Consider the following 17,959-nt stretch of genomic DNA (forward strand, 5'->3'; position numbering starts at 1 on the left):
CGCATGAACAGTGTTCAGAACAGGAGGTTGAGGAGGAGGAGGATTTGCCGAGGTGCGGGAAGTTTCTCCGGCGCCCGGAGTCGAGACTCTAGACGCCCTTCTGCGACCTTGCCGACCCCGCCCTCCTTGAACTTGTCCATCCATGATCGATGATCCCTTAACCACTCTTGCTGTGGGACCAGCATCTGTCATACGGCCCACCGTATCACTCCTACGTGTCTCCTCGATTCTGCCTTTACTCATTTAACTTGTCCGCTCGCCGTCCACCAATGGTGAACACAAATTCCTGAACAAATTCTACGTGGCTCTGCACTGTGCGATCAAGCATTATCATCTGTTAGCTCGGTGGTTGGAGAGTTTGTCCGAGATCCCAAACGCAATGGGCCCCAGATTCGAGAGGGAAGGATGGGGTTGGTTGCGGAATGTACCAGGTAAGTCTACAAGCATCCGCCGCTCATTCCTTGGCCTACCTCCGACGACACGACCGTCATGATCACACATATGCTGTAGGCTTCCCATCTCCTGAAATGGGTTGTATGTGCTCGCGTTTGATACGACAAACACTCTAACCCAGGCCGACCCGTAGGCTTTGGCTAGGAAGACAGTACTCGGGCATAGGTCGCATGCACCTCCATAGTCTGCCGATACAGGCAGATGTGACAGCCTCTTATAGTCGTTGATCAGCCAGGTTGTGCGGCAGGGGCAAGGTTCCAGCGTCGCGGATTACGGTGGAGCGTCTCGTCGGGCATGCTCCCGACCGAGGTCAACATTTTCAGCATGTGCTCACCGCATACGATAGTGCCAACTGTCGAAGGGGATGTTGCGGCTGGTCTGCTCGAGAAGTATCACCTTCTCGTAAGCTGCTTGAAGATCTAGGGAGAATATACTCTCGATTCTCCATGGCGTAGAAGATACAACTCCGACTCGCAAGGTTGGTTCCACACTAGGTCCGCTCCGGCAGTCCCACATGACCCTCGCTTATCGCATCCGTTCGCCAGGTCTCCCACTGCGCCCTTCTCTCCGCGTCCCTCGCTTTATCCAGCGAGTGCAGAGCATGCTGACTGCAGTGGCGGCAATGGCGAACGTTAACTTGAGTTCATCCACTCTGCACCAACGTCAGGTTGAGATGAAACTGCTGTCGCAGTTCTGCCAATGCATACTAGAAGATACCTTGATTGATATGTTCGCCGGTGTTCTTGTTTTCATCCAGGTCTGTGTTTCAGTTATCGCATCTGTCTCGCATTGCGCTGAACTCATGGTTCGCTTCTGAACTTCTCGGACTATCCCTCTTTAGGACGGCGGCCTCAGTGCGGGCAGGTGAAGAAACTCTCGGTGGGCATGTGCAAGAGCTGGGTGAAAATAGCGTTGGTAGATTCCCACATAACATATCAATCGCGCTCATATAACTCCGCTGAGAGGACGCTGCGAGCACGATCGACCTCGCTTACAATCCGCGATGTCCTCGTCAGATGCAGACGCAATTGCAAGCTATAAGGATATGTGAGTGGACTTCTGTTCGTTTCCCATGCCAAGTGGCTGACACTCAATGAAGCGTCTTGAATAACTACTGCGTGATCGCTGCGTCTGGTGAGCTCAAAGATGTTTGTTCCGCCTTGAGGGTCATTGACGACCGTCCAGTTTTCCTGCTGTACGAGTACGTGATCACCCTAGATCGCGAGGTCAACTCGTTCTGGCATGGTGCACCAACTGGTGCTTCCGTACTCTTCATGTCAAATCGATATTTCAACGTTGCCGTCAATGTCCTTGGGCTCATCGAGTTTGGCCACTTCTCCGACGATCGGGTGAGTGTAAACGGCACGCAGTACTCCGCGCGTACGCTAACTCTGATCGATCGCTCTCTACAGAGGTGCGCAGTCAATCAATACATCGCTGTTACATTGCTGCTCACACCCGATCTCAAGCTGTGTATCGATGGCAAGGGGGCTTGCCGTGCTAACCTTCATGACCTATCTCCCGTGGGCGGGTGAGTCCCGACTCGTCCGAGTCTCCAGATGCGCCGAGAACTCATGTGCATGACATGTCAGTATTCTCTGGCCTGCGAGCGTACGCCCTCTGCAGAGGAATCATTCTGTCCGCGTTCGTCTTCCTCCTGGCTCTAGCTCCGCTCCCAATAAATGCGGTGCGTTCTGTGGTGCGCATCTCCGCATGATCTTACCGGTCCGCGCAGGCTCGCTTCTCGTTCGACCTAACTGGGGTGAACGATCCCCACTGGGGGTGTTTTGCTGAAGACTCGGTACCCTCTTCACTGAACCTGAAGTCTGTCCTTCCCTGTGTGCTTCAGGCCGCATAATACTGATCTTCACTGTTCTTAGGTGTACGCGCTCTACACGGGATTATGGCTCCGCAAGCTGACATATTGTTTATCCAGTCATCATCATATCTCGGACGTGCCTCATCGTCTCGGACATCATCCTCATCGGCCTGACGTGGTGGGCTCTACCAAGAAACTCGATCTCCTTCGCCACCCTCCGCAAGACCAGAGTATCTCTCACGACTGTGCTTCTCCGCGATGGTATGTAGTCCAGCGAACTTCTCTCCTCTCTGAAGCTAACCAGATATATAGGTACCCTCTATTTCGGGTGAGCTCGTCGCCGTTATTCTAGTGGAAAACACGTCGAATGATGCCGCAATGCAGGGTCCTGCTGATTATGAACGTGTTACACCTCGTGTTCTCCCTCTCTTTCGTGCGTACCTCGTGTGAGGGGTGTGAGCATTCTATGACTGACGACACACCTGGAGTTAGATATTCAGTTCTTCTGACAATGGGGCAAGCAACGTCACCGCGTTCACCGAGTCGTACGTCGCGTCTATTCCTCTGTTACAACCCAATCTGAGTCCTCATCTGACCTGTCAGCGTTACCGCCGTCCTTGTGTCGCGTTTCCTGCTCAACTTGCAGGAAGCGAACAAAGTGGCCGTCATGGGCATGGACTTAGTGTCAATGGACCAGCTCTCGACTGTCCCCGAGGGCAGGACGCTCAGCTTTGCGCGCGTCATGGGATCCATCGGGGAGTCCATTGGGCCTGGTCTGCCAGAGTCCGATACGTCGAGCTCGACATATGTCTCGGACGACGCCAAACCGGAGTCCGTCGAACTGCTCTGCTACTAGGTGCCACAAGTCGCGCGGCTCCGACTCGTTGACCCTCGGTGCCTCCACCCATGGCTTTGAGATCCGAGCTCGGAGTGAAGGAAGGAAGGGAAAGACTAGTACTGACTGGAATGTTCAAGCTGTATGACAGACGGTATCATAGAATTCTTACCACGAAACGATATACTTCGGGGCACCGCACTGCCTGCAATGCGAAAAGCGGACCCTCGGCCACCGCATGGGCCCCGCAAAGGCCTCTTGAAGCTACGACGGAGATAGGCTCGCAGTACCAGCCTCTACTTCCTCCTTCCTCTCCGATCTGCCATGGATTGCCGTTCGGCGTGGATCGCATATAGTATTCTACGGGTTGGAACAGCTGCTCGGATCCTCGCGACATGATGATGAGGTACGTGTCGCATCGTTGTCTGAAGTGTGTTCGTAGTTACGTGGATGATTATCTTTAGAAAAGACGCGGTCGTGCTGAGCTTGGCTACAACTCTGAATATGGCACGCTTGACTGTCGTCAGCAGCAGCAAGCCTGAAGCTGAAGTCGCCTAGCAGGCGCTGATACTTAAATGCTGCCGCGATCAGGTAAATATCCTGTCAATAACATGTCTAATCTGGTGCGCAGATCCTACTTGTCTTGTCCGATACCGCTGTACTCATATGTGCCACCGGAGTGCGTCACTCCGCTTGCATTCCACGAAAGCGGTCTGTGTCTGCCTGTGTGCGAAGGTGAGTCTCCGCCTTCATGTGCGTGACGACGGCTCCGAGGCCCTGACTGCGGCGGCGCCGGTCGTAGCGCGGCGCGCTGACAATCAGCCACAGGTATTGCTGCAGCGCTGTACTGGATTGGACTACCTCAGCGCCATAATGACTCATGACTAGGGACAAATTAAACAGCCGCAGGCTGATCGCAGATGCGAGAAAAGGGCCAACGGCTGGGAAACAGGGAAGTCAGCTAGCATAGTCTCAACATCGTCTTTCTGAGGTGTTCCTGCCTGCCAGAGTTCCGCATAGATAGCTGACATCACCCAATAGCTTGATAGATATCCTTGCTTGATGTCTGCCGACGCAGGTCACCACCAGGATGGCTTCCCAGCTACGGAGAGACTTAGAGGTATGCCAATATGGTCGTTCGATGTACCGTGTCTGAAGTGCCACAGCTGTCTCCTGTCCCTGCGGACGCAGCGAGCTATTGTCACACCGCCATATACCGACTGATGATCTTTGCTCTTTTCTCAGGTGAATGTATCAGTCCTAGGGTCCAGCGCGAATAACTATCGAGCGGGAGTATAAGACCCAATCGCGCAATCGAATACCGCGACCAATCTGACCTCCGAGTAAGCCCTTAGTAGGCTTGAAGCTTGACACAGTGCAACATACGCCTCCAGCATGTCCTCCGACGCAGACGCGAGTGCTGCTGCCGCGATCGTGACCCTGTTCAACGCCCTGTACGTCACATATCTCCGAGCTACGCGCTATGTGCTGACATCACGAGACAGCTACGCCAACACTTACTGCAACGTAGCGGCCTCAGGTGCGCATTCGACTTGCTAGCCCGCCCTTGTCAACCTCACGCCTCACCTCGCCCAGTTCTCTTCTTCTACGATGCCTTCATCACATTCGATCGAGAAGTGGCGTGTTTCTGGACTGCAAAGTGGACTGGGGCGTCACCCCTGTTCTTCGCTAACAAGTGGATCTTAATATTGGGCTATACTATGGTGCTGGTGGGATTCGCATCTTTCCCCTCGGACCATGTAAGCAGCCTTCATCCATGCCACGTCGAATCTGACCACTTGGATTCAGAGGTTAGTGCATCGACTCCATTGTGGAGTTCACAAAACCGCAAATGACTGAGTATCGCCGTCCGCAGTTGTTCCATTTTTCAAAGGGCGACGTTTATATTCGAAGTGTTGCAATTGGCTCCCGGGGGAGGTAAGTCCCGCGTTCAGTCATCGGAAGAAGCCGCCTGATACATCGCGACAAGTCTTCTCGGCCCTTCGCGCATACATATTGAGCAAGAACAAGCTACTCGGACTACTGGTCCTTATCCTATCTCTAGTACCAGTGGGTGCGAATTTGGTGAGCGCGTCCGAGATGTTCCTCGGTTGATGACCGTCCCGGTGGAGGCTGAAAGATTCATGGGGTAGGTTCGTTATGGCTACGACTTCGCCGGAGAGAATCTCCCACCGTTTGGATGCCTCCGGACGGACAGTACGACTGTGGCGATTAACTTGAGGTTCGGCTATCTCGATTTCATCTCGCGTTCACTGTTACTGAGGTGTGCATTGTTAGACGTAGGTTGGCTAGTGAATATTTGCCAGAGCGGATACTCACCCGAGGCACCGCGTAGTTCTGCTCATCTCTCGCATACCGCTCATCATTGCCGACATCCTGCTCATCGGCATCACATGGACGAAGCTCAGTAGTCGGGAGGCCTTGCAAGGTCTCCGACAGTCCAAGCGATTGTCGCTCTCGGATGTTCTCTTCCGTGATGGTGCGCCTCGATATTGCTCAGCAGTACGGAGTCGAGCACTGACAATATGCATCCAGGAACCGTATACTTTGTGTACGTCCTCCACCGAAACTGGCGAGATCGAGTTTGTTGAAGTCAGATGTGACCCCAGGGTTCTATTCGTGATGAACGTCCTCCATCTTGTTCTCTCGGCGACTGCGGTAGGCTGCTTGTCTTGTCCTCCGCTTCAAACTCATATCTCGACCGTTCATGTAGTTGGCGGCCACCGACGACGGAGGCAGTTATGTCACGATATTCACCGGCCCGTAAGTTCTCATGCCCAGAAGAATGCAACCTTTAACAACCCCCGGAACTCACCGTTCCCATCCACAGAATTACAGCCATCCTCATCTCGCGGTTCCTCCTGCAGCTACAGGAAGCGAACCGGATCGTCGTCAGAGTCAACCCCGACGATCCGCTACACTCTTTGAGGGACCCTTATGATTCTACGCCCGACTTCATCGCGTCCCTCGGGGCCTTTATCAATCCCGACCTCCCACCCTCGTGGGACGAACCTTCTGAGTGGCATGTCGACTCGCCCTCGAATCAGGAGGAAGACTCGGAAGGCGGGGTGCAGACCTCCGAATCTTCCGCGGGCCCATCCCGGAGTGCCAGTGCTGCGTCGGAGTCGTCTTCCACAGTGTGATCCGTATTCGATGCTGGTTTGTACTATTCCGCGTTCTTGCCCCTCGCTGCTCGCCGCTCGACACTGTATCAACGTCATAATCCCTTCGGTTTTCGTCACTTTGTCGCATAGCCTTTTTCGATGATTGTACAGATAATGTACTGATCGTAGGAGGTCTAAATTGTCTCGTCTACGGTACCTACATCTATAAAGAATGGGAGAAGGGGGCGTCTGAGGCCCGTGGCACGCACATGGATGCCATGTGGTGCCGCGTGGCTGCCATGTGCGCGCCCGAGCTTGCGAGGGCGTCTGGGTCCGTGCCGAGCTTGCGAGGCGCCCTGGGTTTCCGCCGAGCCTGCGAGGCCCCAGTCCCGACTGTCTTGCGCCGAGTTTACGAGGCGCTCCCTGCAGCATCAGAACGACATGTGCATGGGCTTACATAAGGGGCTGACATGAACGGCTCACGGACAGAGGTCCGTGCTGAGCTTGCAAGGTCTGGCCGAGCCTGCGAGGTCGCTCTATCTTGCGCTGAGTTTGCGAGGCGCTCTCTGCCAGCATGGGAATGACCATATGCATTGGACAACACGACGGGCTAACGGGCCAACACGACGGGCTAACGGGCTAATGCAACGGGCTAACGGGCTAATGCAACGGGCTAACGGGCTAATGCAACGGGCTAACGGGCTAACACAACGGGCTAACGGGCTAATGCAACGGGCTAACGGGCTAATGCAACGGGCTAACGGGCTAACACAACGGGCTAATAGGTTAACAGGATGACGGCCCACTCACTTCTGCCTATTCCTGAACCGAGTTTTGCTTGAAGCATTGGCTGACATGATGGGCTGATCTGTTAACAGGACGGGCATGCATCAGGATATGGCTAACAGGTACAGGCTAATGCGACGGGCTGATGGCCAACGGGAAGAGCTGATGAGGCTTAACGCCGGGCTACTGGGGCAGGATTCAACACTATAACTTATACATTCATCATTTTATTCGACATAAAGTCGAAAGTGAAGTTCATGATGTGCATATGCTAGGCTAGCGCTGAGCCGAAGGCGAAACCCACCATACGCATATGTAGCGTTGAGCCGAAGGCGAAACATCCTCCCGGAGTGGCAAAGCCACGGGTACAAAACTAGTGATAATGACATACACCAAACAACCACTGTCTGACTCTACGGATACGTGCCGACTCCCGAGACACCGCTGATACCCTCGGCATACATGAATCTTTAGATGGAGCAGGTAGTGCAATTACTCCAGCTCATTGTGAGCCGACTCGGGGTTCGTCGGGGGGTAACGCCACTGGAAGCGCGACGGAAGACAAATGAGGGAAGGACGACTTGACTATGGAGTGTGCGGCAGATGTCAAGCGACTCTTCCACTCGGACACCTTGGCATGCCGATCGTATGTCCCCAGATCCAGGTGCACAAGTGTAGGCCACCACCGAGCGAGAATGGGTAGATCATCATCGCTGAGGTCGGAATTGTGGAGAGTGAAGCATCTAAGTTGCTTCAGGCGAGCGAGAGACCTGAGCAGGTTGAGGTCATACCACTGAGTGGTCTCAGCGTTCTGTAAGCCGTCGCGCTTCGTCCTATCCTGCACCGACAACTCTCGGAGGCTGTCTGACGTCTTCTCCACCAGACGTTCAAAGACATGCTCCATGTACGTCGGCCCCTCGAGACATGCCTCCAAGTCGAGTTGGAGCGTGGTGAGGACGCCGACGGGCAGATGGACGAGGATGGCTTCCACAACGGGGCCGCTCGCGCGTATGGCGAAGTCTCGCAAGGCCGGAAAGTGCGCACGGGAAGGCTCAAGGTGTGATTTGATCTCGTCCGCTCGTAAGAACACCGAGAGCTCGAGTGAATCCAGACAAGGGAAGGCGGCGATGGCGGCGAAGGTCGATATTTCGAATGACGTAGCGTGGATTGACAGGCCCCAGAGTTGTGTATAGGTCGCAATGGCTTTGTTCATCTCTGCAGTGACACACCTTTGGATGCGCAGAATGTCGGTATCACATCAGTAATTCCGGATTTTTCTGAACGTCTGGCGCGCGGGCGCTTAACGCCTTCGACCTCGCCCGCGACCGTGTTTGCTTCGTAGCTCACTCGCGTCGCCATTTCTGATACTGAAACTCTGTAAAACATACTGCTTGGCCCTATAAAACTGCGTGACGACGTCAGATTTCGATTCTTGCGAGAAGATCGAGCCGTAGTGGTGCAACAGTCAGACACGGTCTCGAGGCTATTCCTCCATACCATGACGAAACCATGGAGATTTCGAGGTAGCCGGAGGGCCTATGGAGGGGGAGGAAGGTCTAGAAATGAATTGGATTGAGGTAAGTGGTATATCAACGACATTCAGACAATGTCTGAAGGGTTCAACGTCTGAACATCTGATCCTCTGAAAACACCGTCTGAATGCGTCTGAACGTCTGAATCAGACGTTTCAGACGCGTTCAGACGCGTTCAGAGAAATTTGAAATTACTGATGCAGGAGCCTGGGTACGTGCGTGTCGAAGAAAGAGGGCCAAGGGGTCGGCCTCAAGAGGCATCTGGTTGGACATCCCCACTGGCAACCGACCCTGGTAACCAGTATGTATGTCGACGTGCCTCAGCCATGGGGAAGAGGCGAGTGTGTGCGGGACCATGCATCCCTGGCCGAATAGCAGCACAGACTCCAGTAGCGGGAAGACTGCGGTACAGTGTTGGAGTACATTTGGCACCGTCACATTGCGGAGATGTGCAATTGTCCTGACGCGGACAGTATATTGCAGCACTCTTGATACTGCCTCCCCGGGGGCCTGCAATATTAATGCAATCTCTGTTAGTACCAACCATTAAGCGGGTGGCGATGCATACTCACTGCATCCTCGCAGCTGCGGAGTACCGTTAGGACGGGTTCCATACCATCCAAATGCATCCATAGCCGGTCTAGAGCGGGATTGCTCCACGCTCTGCAGCATCGTGCCAGCTGCGCGTAGGTCGATCTCGCCTCGTATACGTCGGGCCTGACGAGGCAGGACATATAGACCTGTGGGGCCTCCGGGATGGGTAAGGAGTCAAACACGAGCTGTAGGATTTCGTCCCCGAGGAGTGCCGAATGCATGGTTCGCAACCTGGGATCTTGTGTACAAATAGGACAGATCTACTCTGTTGTAGAAACACAGACGGCGAGGCGGGAACAGAGCGTGGGAAGATGAACGAAGTCGAAGTTCGCTTTTGGAAAAGCTCTAGCAAACGCGTGAGGAGGGAGACGAGCATGAACATATATATGCAGGAAGATAACAAAACAGTTCTAATGTAGCATAACAAAGGCTATAGTCCAAAGATAACAAAGATTGATGCACTGTAGAAGTAACTGGAAGTCTCGCGAGTAACGCCAGACTTCATACCAGTCCGCCTTGCGTCGTCGTTCATTTACATCACATCCCAAGCGGATCGTCATGATGAAGGGAAAATCAGCAAAATGATGAGTCGGCCCAGGTTCGAACTGAGGACCTTCTGTGTGTTAGACAGATGCGATAACCAACTACGCCACCGACCCATATTGGTTACACCATTCATATATAGTTGATTCCGCTAACCTTTTGTGATTCTCGTAAAGTATAGGTCCCCGAAGGTGAGATGTGCCGTTGATCCTCGAATGTTTTTCTGTGTTATCTACATGATTGCAGGAAACACGGACCACTTCCGAGACACTAAAAGTACCCTCGGCATACATTCTTCAGACGTTGCAGGAAACGACATCACTCCAATTGGTCGTGAGCTGAGAGGTTTGGCAAAGGTAACGCCACCGGAAGTGCAATCGACGACAGTCGAGGGAATGAGGATGCGGCTATCGAGTGTGCAGCAGGCGTCAAGCGACTCTTCCACTCGGACACCTCGGCATGCGGATCGTATGTCCCCAGATCCAGGTGCTCGAGTGTAGGCCACCACTGGGCGAGAGCCCGTAAATTATCATCGCTGAGGTCGGGATTTTGGAGAGTGAAGCGTCTGAGTTGCTTCAGGCGAGCGAGAGGCCTGAGCAGGTTGAGGTCATACCATTGAGTGATCCCACAGCTCTGCAAGTTATCGCGGTCCGTCCTATCCTTCACAGACAGCTCTCGGAGGCTGTCCGACGTTTTCTCCACCAGACGTTCAAAGACGTCCGCCATGTATGCAGGCCCTTCCAAACATGACTCTAGTTCGAGGTAGAGCTTGGTGAGGACACCGATGGGCAGGCGGACTAGGATGGCTTCCACAACGGGGCCGTACGCGCGTATGGTGAAGTCGCGCAAGGCCGGAAAGTTGGCAGAGGAAGGCTGAATACGTGATTGGATCTCGTCTGCTCGTAAGAACACCGACAAGTCGAGTGTCTCCAGACAAGGGAAGGTCGCGACGGTGGCGAAAGTCATTATCCTAAACGATGTAGCGTGGACTGAGAGGCTCCGCAGATGGGTGTAGGACACGATGACTTCATTTAGCTTTGCGCTGACACGCCCTCGAATGCGAAGAAGTTGTATATCAGGAGCCTGCATCCGCGCGCATTGAAGAAAGAGTGCCGCAGCGTCGCTCCTCTCGATCAGCGCATCAATCGACCCCATCCGAGGCGGGAATGCAGTACTGATGGTGACCTGCCTGAGGGATGGGGAAGAGGCGAGTGCGTACGGGACCATGCATCCCTGAGAGAAAAGCACCACGGATTCGAGTCGCGGAAAGATCGCAGTGCAGTTTCGGAGTGCATCTGGCACTGTAGGATTGCGGAGGTGTACAATCGTCCTGACACGGACAGTGTAATGCAGAACTCTTGATGCTGCGTCCTCGGGGGCCTGGAAATGCGATTTTGGTCAGTATTACCCGTGATAGGAGCCTATTCATACTCACTGCGTCCTCGCAGTTGCGGAGCACCGTCAGGACGGGTTCCATCCCGCGCAAGTGCATCCATAGCCAATCTAGAGCAGGGTTGCTCCACGCTTTGCAGCATCGTGCCAGCTGCGCGCACGTCCATCTCGACTCGGTTGCAGGCCCGGGAAGGTTGGATAGGAAGCCAAAGACAAGCTGCAGGATTTCGTCTACGAGGAGTGCTGGATGCATCGTTCGCAAACTCGAAATTTTCGTCGTCGTCGTCAGACGCGACGAGTCTGAGCGCCTCTAGACCTGCCTTCGACCACCATCAGCCGCCTTCTCGCCCACTCATGCGCTCGTTTGGCAACCACGCGTCGCTCGCTCTCACCTCGATGCCCGCGGGAGCTCCCCCTGATTCCCCTGTCTTTCCCCTACGGCCTGCTGACAATCCGGAGGCCAACTGCCCGCTAGTTCCAACGCATCCAAATTACACAGCTCCCAGAGATCATCCTTCTACTAGTAGAAATTCCAGTGCCGCATCGTCTACTGGCAAGAAACGCCGTCGAGATGGTTCAACCGAAGAATACTTGAGGGAAACGCCCGAGAACGCAGTTTCCTTTCCCCGTGGGGGCCGCAAAGCGGCGAAAGCCCCTTGCGTGCAGTGCGCTCAGGCTGGGGTGCCCGAATCATGCACCCAGAACCGACGAACGATAGCATGTGTGCGGTGTAATGCGCAGCGATTAGGTTGCTCTTACAGGTCCGGTGAGTACATATCATCAATTACGCTCGTGTGAACCCCGCTTACCGAGCCACCTAGGCGGTGTCGCTACTACCCAGGACCTTGAGCTTCCCCAGTCAATACGCAATGTTGACGACACTTTGGCGGTGCTCCTTGATCATAATCGTCTCATTCTGGAGCGTCTCAGCGCGGTCGAACAACGCGAGGATAATCTCTATGCCCGACTAGAACAAGCCGAATCTCGTGCCAATGGCCGCCTGGCATCTCTACAGCAGGAACTGGGGCTGCTGAAGAGCTTGTTGGCTGAGGCGTTGTTGGGAAACATGGAAGGCTCGTCTCACATCCGGCCGTATGGCACGTTCTCTCCCACGTCTCCTCCCTTTCGCCATACAACTGCACCCAGTCCTTACAACCACCCTTCCTTTCCTTCCGGCTCTTCACTTCCTTCGCCCGCCGAGCCTCCTCAAGGCTCCGGTCATCCGTTGCCTCCCACGATTGGGCAAGAGGACACCGTTTCCGAAGCGCACCCTCCCAGCCGGATTCATGTACCTATCTGTGCTCTGTCTTCGCCAAGCCCCGAAGACGGCCCAAGTCCCTCTCTCCGAGTCCTGCATCAAACAACAATACGCCATCCTCGCCCCTCTGAATTGCGGGAGGCGTGAGCTCCCCTCCGTCTGCGGTCGTATTCACTAGCTCGGCCTCCAATGCGCTCCACATGACCTCGTTACTGCCTACGCACTATCATCGCCCTAATCGCATCATGAGTGTGCTTGGACCTCACTTTCATATCTACCCGTTAACGTTTCTGCTTTCCCGTAGTTAATATCTATCCGTAACATATACAACTCGTCATCATCTGTCAGCGTACGGCCCTTGTTACCTCCGCGGCAAGCTGCGACCGTTCCTCCATGATGTCAACCATGCATACGATCCATGCGCTCGGTCACTGGCGGCCAATATGTTGGAGGACTCTTGCGCATGAACCCTGTGCTACATATTTACTAGAATCTGGTATGCGGCTATGAACCGTAACGAACGCTCCAGCATTGGAAGGTCAGCCAATGCCGAGTTTCTTGGTCTGACGGAGCTGCTGACATACCGTCAGCCTCTGGCTTCCAGCTTTTACCTAGGTCGATGAGGATTCCGCCCTGTCATCCTCCATCCTCCATCCTCCTAGACCTGAGCATAGTACCATGCACTCATATCCAAGCTCTGTCGTGTTCGCCTCCGCTCCTTCCAGCTTAGCCGTGTCTATAGGCGATGCATGCTCGACCGACCACGATCGTTTGGATGCGAGGACCGGGAAGTTCTCCAGCGACTGCGACAGCACTGCCTTTTGCTCGGGATCTACCAACGCAACCTGTCAGCCTCGTGCTTGTCGCCGCGACGAATTTCTATTTGGCTTCGGGAACGCGACAGCCATGCCACCCCTCTGCAAGGCTGGAACGTACTGTCCGGATGAAGGAAGCGGGTGCACGGCGTTGGTGGCAGTGGGACAGCCTTGTCAGGTCGACCGCGACGAACAGTGTGCGCCTCCTCCTAACTGGCAAGAAGTCGCGAGCAACTGGAACAACAATGGCTCGATATGCTTGAAGTCTGCATGCATGTGAGTCTGCCACTCTCTATGATATCCATGAGGACGACGGCATGCTCATCTGCGCTCTAGGTATGCGAACATGACGCTCGGTCAGCCATGCGTGCTGGACGTCGCCACATATGTGTACGGATCTAACAACAACACGATCGCCCGTCACAACTGCCAGACACCTCAGTTCTACTGTCATTCGGGATTCGAGGTCTGCGTCCCAACAAAGGCCGTCAGCATTCCTTGTGATTCAAACGAGGAGTGTCAATCGGTATGCATCTTTCTTCGGTTCTTCGAAAATACCACTCATCTGTACTGTCCTCAGACCACATGTGGTCCGAGAGGTGTTTGTGTCGATCCGCCGGGAACGCCTGCCCACGTCCAAGCATGGCAGCTCGTCGTCACCGGGATGAGCGTCATCGCCGGTAAGTTCGCTCTAGCTCACTATATGCGCGCGTTTTTACATATCTCCCTACAGCGATGGTCGCCGTGGTCGTGATGTTGACACTGTTCCACAAGCGACAGCGGCTGAAGCGCTACCGAGAGATCAGAGAGTACTATGACGAGCAGGTGGAGTAAGTTTCAAATATTCACCCTGCCCGTCCGTAGCTCATGAGTCTTTCGTGCAGGTTGCGGAGATCTCTTGCGGCGTTGCACGCAGCTGCGGCTGATCGATGCGATGAGAAGGACCTGTATGATTGACTATGTTTTGAACGCTCTTACAGATGCTCAGATACTCGGCTATGTTTCGGTCAGTCTAATCTTGTCTCGTCATGGGTCCGGTGCCGTATAGCTGTGTTTTCATCTCATGTCTTGCAGATTCCGTCAATGCGCAAGCTCTTTCTATAAATAGCTGCTCTGTTCTGCCAGTGAGCTTGTCAAGTTCACCTGCGAACCCTGGATGACAACAAGGATGCTTACGATTCATCCGTAATCTTCCGGCTCGGTTTCGCCGAGCTATAGACCCCGCTTGGGGCCCCGCAGCTGGACAGTCCGGGGAAGCGGGATTCGGTGCACGTTCGGATAATATGGTTATATGTCGGATCCATCCGCTCCCCATGGTACGTCGCAATCTCTCGCATATCTGTGGTGCTACATTCGTTCAGTGATCTTCTTGCAGCGTGCCGATGCAATACGGAAGTCGCAAGACTCGATCTCTCGAAGGTACGGGAGTCTTGAGGAATGACATGGGCCGCGTCCCTCTAGTCGTTCGGAGAAAGGTGATGATGTCGGCCTGCTACGTCTCGGATGAACCTGCTTCGACGGCATCGTACGGCAGGTCGGACCACGCAAATAGTCTCCGCCGACTCCACGGTTGCATGTCATGTCTGCGCTGCGAGCTTCAAGAGGAATACGCAAGCAGACAACCGCATCGATAGCCGAGAGTATAAAGGTCACCAGGAGGACGAATCCAGACGGCAGCACCGGTCACCCAGGTCTTACTTACACGATGTTCAAGTCCTTCGTCGCTCTTGCCGCTCTTGTCGCCTCGGCGACCGCGCACTGTGAGTCTTCAATTCACCTTGAGCCTCATAAAACCCAATACCGACCACCATTGTGTCTATGACGACCTATAGACACCTTCCCGTCCCTCGTCGTCGGGGGCACGACGACGCCCGCGTGGGTGAATGTCCGGAAGACGAACAACTTCAACACGCAGGCCCCCGTCACCGACGTGACCTCTCCCGACTTCCGGTGCTACGACTCGCAGACGAACCCGACCGCGGAGACGATCACCGTCGCAGCGGGCTCGCAGCTCGGCATCATGTCCGACGGCACGATCTACCACCCCGGCGTCGTGAACGTGTACATGGCGAAGGCCCCCGGCGACGTCTCGGACTTTGCGGGCGACGGCGACGTGTGGTTCAAGGTGTACCAGATCTCCGCGGTCACCGACGGCGGCAGCAGCATCTCGTTCCCCGCTGAGGGCGTCCCTGGAGTGACCTTCACGCTCCCGAGCGACCTCCCCACCGGCCAGTACCTCGTCCGCATGGAGGCGATCGCGCTGCACGTTGCGTCGACGTACGGTGGCGCGCAGTTCTACGTGAGTCATGCGGTATAGTGCAGTCGTGCAGGGACATATGCTCACCACGGGCTCCTACTACCAGATCTCCTGCGGTCAGATCAACGTCACCAACGGGGGCAGCGGCTCCCCCGGCCCTCTCGTCGCTATTCCGGGAGTGTACACTGGCTACGTACGTGCACTGCCACTGCGTCGAGTGCTGCGAGTGCTGAACTGCGATCTTCTTGTGTACAGGAGCCCGGCATTCTCATCAACATTAACGTGAGCCTTCTTGCCCATGTCGTCCGTGCTATTCTTACTTTGCTGATCGCGCGCGTGCTATGCAGTACCCCATCCCGAAGAACTACACTCAGCCTGGCCCCGTGAGTGGTCTCCATACTTTGTGAGTATGTGTGTTGATGCTGACGTTCTGTGGCTTGCGCAGGCCGTCTGGTCTGGGTGAAAAGGTGTTTCGTAGCAGTCCCGGATTCGTCGTGTGTACAGTTCGAATACCGTGGGAATACATCCCTTCATCATGAAACATGTGCATGATTACCGACACGACGTTAGGGCAGAGGCTGCACTCTACTAGAACTCTCAACTTCGCTTCCTCAGACTCCTATGAATGGTTGAGCACTCCCAGATGTGATATGGCCCCGCCAAACACTGGTTGACTGCTGAAAGTATCGAGTCAACACCCACCCACCCCTGTTGGCAAGGGTCTTTAAGAGCTCGGACTTTATCGTCGCCCCATCATAAGGGTAGAGACGCCAATGCTGCTTATAAACTCCCGGTTTCGGCTCCATAAGGGTGAGCATCTCTGGCCTGTCGCTGATCATGATTGACTGAGCTGATGGAAGTCCGAGGTACGGCAGAAGTACCAGTGATAGATTTACGTTTGAGAAGGCTTGAAAAAGGGAACCATCGCACGCCCGTGGTCCAAAGGACCGTGACATATTACGTCGTTGGCAGTGCCGTTGATGAGTGTCTCTTGCGTCGAGAATGAATCAAGTATATGCTGCAAGATGCCGTCAGATGAGATGAGCCAGAGGATCAGGGCCGCAGGGTGAGCAGTGCCCTCGTCGTCCTGTTGTCGATAACCACGCAGTCGGACAGAAGGTTCACCGCAGGCCTTGATGGTTTATAAGCCGCTCTTGCAGCGGGTGTTCATGCGACCACTCCTGGGAGGCCCGGAAGCGAGACCTCAACCATTGAAGCCTCTCGATGATTCGGCGCAATGTCATCCGCTGATGCAGATTCCATCGCCGCCGCATATGTGGAGCTGTTCACTGGCATGTACGTGGGTCGTTGCATGCATGACACCGTCTGTCATTGACCCTCCCCATCATAGATACCCAAATGCTTACTTCTCCTTGGCAATCTCAAGTGGGTCTCCAACTTCACCTCAGTGCATTCTCGCACATCTCACGCTCTTGACCGATACCAGCGCTCGTCATCTACGAAGCCATCATCACGTTCGACCGAGAAGTGGCATGCTTCTGGACGCGCAACTTGAAGTGGTCCGGAGCGTCGCTCCTGTTCTTCGCGAACAAGTATATCACCGTCGCGCTGCACACCGTGAACATGGTGTCGTTTGCGCAGTTCCCAGAGCGCGGAAGGTTCGTGGTGTCATCTCAGCGCGGAGTTAATGAACACATCCGATGTCGTCTACAGATGCAATACGATGCAAAAGGCATGGTTTCTCCTGCAATTCCTGCAACTGACATGCTCCGCTGGTGGGTCCCCCTGCCCGTCCTCTAACGTCTGACTACCTAGTAACCCTTCTTCCTGAAGCATTCTCTATCCTCCGTGCATCCGTACTAAGCCAGAGCAGGGCTGTCGTGCTCCTCGTGGCAGGGCTGTCTTTGCCACTACTGGGTGCTCATCTGGTGAAAGGCTCCCTGCTGATGTGGCATCATGAAGGCATACTCAACATCCTATCGATCAGGTGCCCTTCGGATATGGTGTCTCGGGGACTAACCTCCCGTCCTTCGGGTGCGTCTCCGCAGACCGCATCCCCCCAACCGTTGCTATTCGGTACGTGGCCCTCTGTGCTACATTTTGTTGTCAATCCTGATCCACAGGAAGGCGTAGGTTTTTTGATGACTTCTGAGTAGGTTCTGCGCACGCTGACACGGGCCGATGGACAGTCGTCGTCATCGCCCGAGTTCCCCTCATGCTGGCCGACGTCCTGCTCATCTACATCACCTGGAGAAGTCTGGGCAGCCGAGATGTCCTTCGAGACATCCGACGGCGTAGATGGAGGCTATCGCTGCCAAGCATCCTCCTGTGCGACGGTAAGGGCCAGCAACTTCGCACTGTAGCTTTCAGTCTCACAGCGTTCTCGCGCCGCATATAGGAACAATCTACTTCGCGTACGTCGGCCAGTCTCTCCGTGCAACTATGTACAACTTCACGCGCATCTTCTTCACGCCTAGGGTGCTCTTTGTTTTGAACCTCTTGCATCTCCTCTGCTCCGAAGGTTCGGTAAGCCTTCGTCTATATATATATCTCCAGTGGCAAGATGTTGATCTAGCCCGACAGGAGGTC

General features: G+C 54.6%; 7 protein-coding genes and 1 non-coding gene across 8 annotated transcripts; 5 read left to right on the forward strand and 3 right to left on the reverse strand.

Moving 5' to 3' along the window:
• Nucleotides 1–1,456: 1,456 nt before the first annotated feature.
• Nucleotides 1,457–3,665, forward strand: L226DRAFT_524088 (uncharacterized protein; the record flags this gene model as incomplete). Its single annotated transcript, XM_067678863.1, has 14 exons — nucleotides 1,457–1,500; nucleotides 1,553–1,587; nucleotides 1,639–1,802; nucleotides 1,866–1,867; nucleotides 1,923–1,984; nucleotides 2,046–2,140; nucleotides 2,189–2,291; nucleotides 2,390–2,533; nucleotides 2,585–2,600; nucleotides 2,657–2,705; nucleotides 2,765–2,817; nucleotides 2,876–3,103; nucleotides 3,484–3,513; nucleotides 3,572–3,665. The coding sequence occupies 14 exons, from the start codon at nucleotides 1,457–1,459 to the stop codon at nucleotides 3,663–3,665; spliced, it is 1,119 nt and encodes a 372-aa protein (XP_067533821.1).
• Nucleotides 3,666–4,502: 837 nt separating this feature from the next.
• On the forward strand, nucleotides 4,503–6,271 carry L226DRAFT_572333 (uncharacterized protein; the record flags this gene model as incomplete). Its single annotated transcript, XM_067684661.1, has 9 exons — nucleotides 4,503–4,561; nucleotides 4,613–4,647; nucleotides 4,704–4,867; nucleotides 5,261–5,324; nucleotides 5,464–5,607; nucleotides 5,664–5,679; nucleotides 5,738–5,786; nucleotides 5,842–5,891; nucleotides 5,959–6,271. 9 exons carry the CDS (start codon nucleotides 4,503–4,505, stop codon nucleotides 6,269–6,271), a joined length of 894 nt encoding a protein of 297 aa, XP_067533822.1.
• Nucleotides 6,272–7,520: 1,249 nt separating this feature from the next.
• Nucleotides 7,521–8,231, reverse strand: L226DRAFT_524090 (uncharacterized protein; the record flags this gene model as incomplete). The annotated part of the gene is made up of 1 exon (XM_067678864.1): nucleotides 7,521–8,231. One exon carries the CDS (start codon nucleotides 8,229–8,231, stop codon nucleotides 7,521–7,523), a length of 711 nt encoding a protein of 236 aa, XP_067533823.1.
• A 1,498-nt stretch (nucleotides 8,232–9,729) lies between these two features.
• Nucleotides 9,730–9,803, reverse strand: L226DRAFT_t162. Its single transcript has one exon. It is a non-coding gene; the product is annotated as a tRNA-Val (tRNA).
• Nucleotides 9,804–9,867: 64 nt separating this feature from the next.
• On the reverse strand, nucleotides 9,868–11,399 carry L226DRAFT_510646 (uncharacterized protein). Its single transcript, XM_067678265.1, has 2 exons — nucleotides 11,123–11,399; nucleotides 9,868–11,067 (listed from the first exon to the last, which is right to left on the reverse strand). The coding sequence occupies exons 1-2, from the start codon at nucleotides 11,330–11,332 to the stop codon at nucleotides 10,006–10,008; spliced, it is 1,272 nt and encodes a 423-aa protein (XP_067533824.1). The 5' UTR covers nucleotides 11,333–11,399; the 3' UTR covers nucleotides 9,868–10,005.
• Nucleotides 11,400–13,015: 1,616 nt separating this feature from the next.
• Nucleotides 13,016–14,109, forward strand: L226DRAFT_465648 (uncharacterized protein; the record flags this gene model as incomplete). Its single annotated transcript, XM_067675934.1, has 5 exons — nucleotides 13,016–13,428; nucleotides 13,489–13,678; nucleotides 13,733–13,832; nucleotides 13,886–13,982; nucleotides 14,037–14,109. The coding sequence occupies 5 exons, from the start codon at nucleotides 13,016–13,018 to the stop codon at nucleotides 14,107–14,109; spliced, it is 873 nt and encodes a 290-aa protein (XP_067533825.1).
• A 748-nt stretch (nucleotides 14,110–14,857) lies between these two features.
• L226DRAFT_572337 (glycoside hydrolase family 61 protein) lies at nucleotides 14,858–15,872 on the forward strand (the record flags this gene model as incomplete). Its single annotated transcript, XM_067684662.1, has 6 exons — nucleotides 14,858–14,912; nucleotides 14,985–15,451; nucleotides 15,516–15,602; nucleotides 15,665–15,691; nucleotides 15,757–15,792; nucleotides 15,855–15,872. 6 exons carry the CDS (start codon nucleotides 14,858–14,860, stop codon nucleotides 15,870–15,872), a joined length of 690 nt encoding a protein of 229 aa, XP_067533826.1.
• Nucleotides 15,873–16,179: 307 nt separating this feature from the next.
• L226DRAFT_106387 (uncharacterized protein) lies at nucleotides 16,180–17,931 on the forward strand. The gene is made up of 8 exons (XM_067672084.1): nucleotides 16,180–16,705; nucleotides 16,761–16,795; nucleotides 16,857–17,028; nucleotides 17,084–17,145; nucleotides 17,204–17,298; nucleotides 17,358–17,450; nucleotides 17,560–17,706; nucleotides 17,769–17,931. The coding sequence occupies exons 1-8, from the start codon at nucleotides 16,647–16,649 to the stop codon at nucleotides 17,862–17,864; spliced, it is 759 nt and encodes a 252-aa protein (XP_067533827.1). The 5' UTR covers nucleotides 16,180–16,646; the 3' UTR covers nucleotides 17,865–17,931.
• The last annotated feature ends 28 nt before the right edge of the window (nucleotides 17,932–17,959 follow it).

This window comes from Lentinus tigrinus (assembly GCF_003813185.1).
Source record: "Lentinus tigrinus ALCF2SS1-7 unplaced genomic scaffold L226scaffold_18, whole genome shotgun sequence".
Lineage (NCBI taxonomy): Eukaryota > Fungi > Basidiomycota > Agaricomycetes > Polyporales > Polyporaceae > Lentinus > Lentinus tigrinus.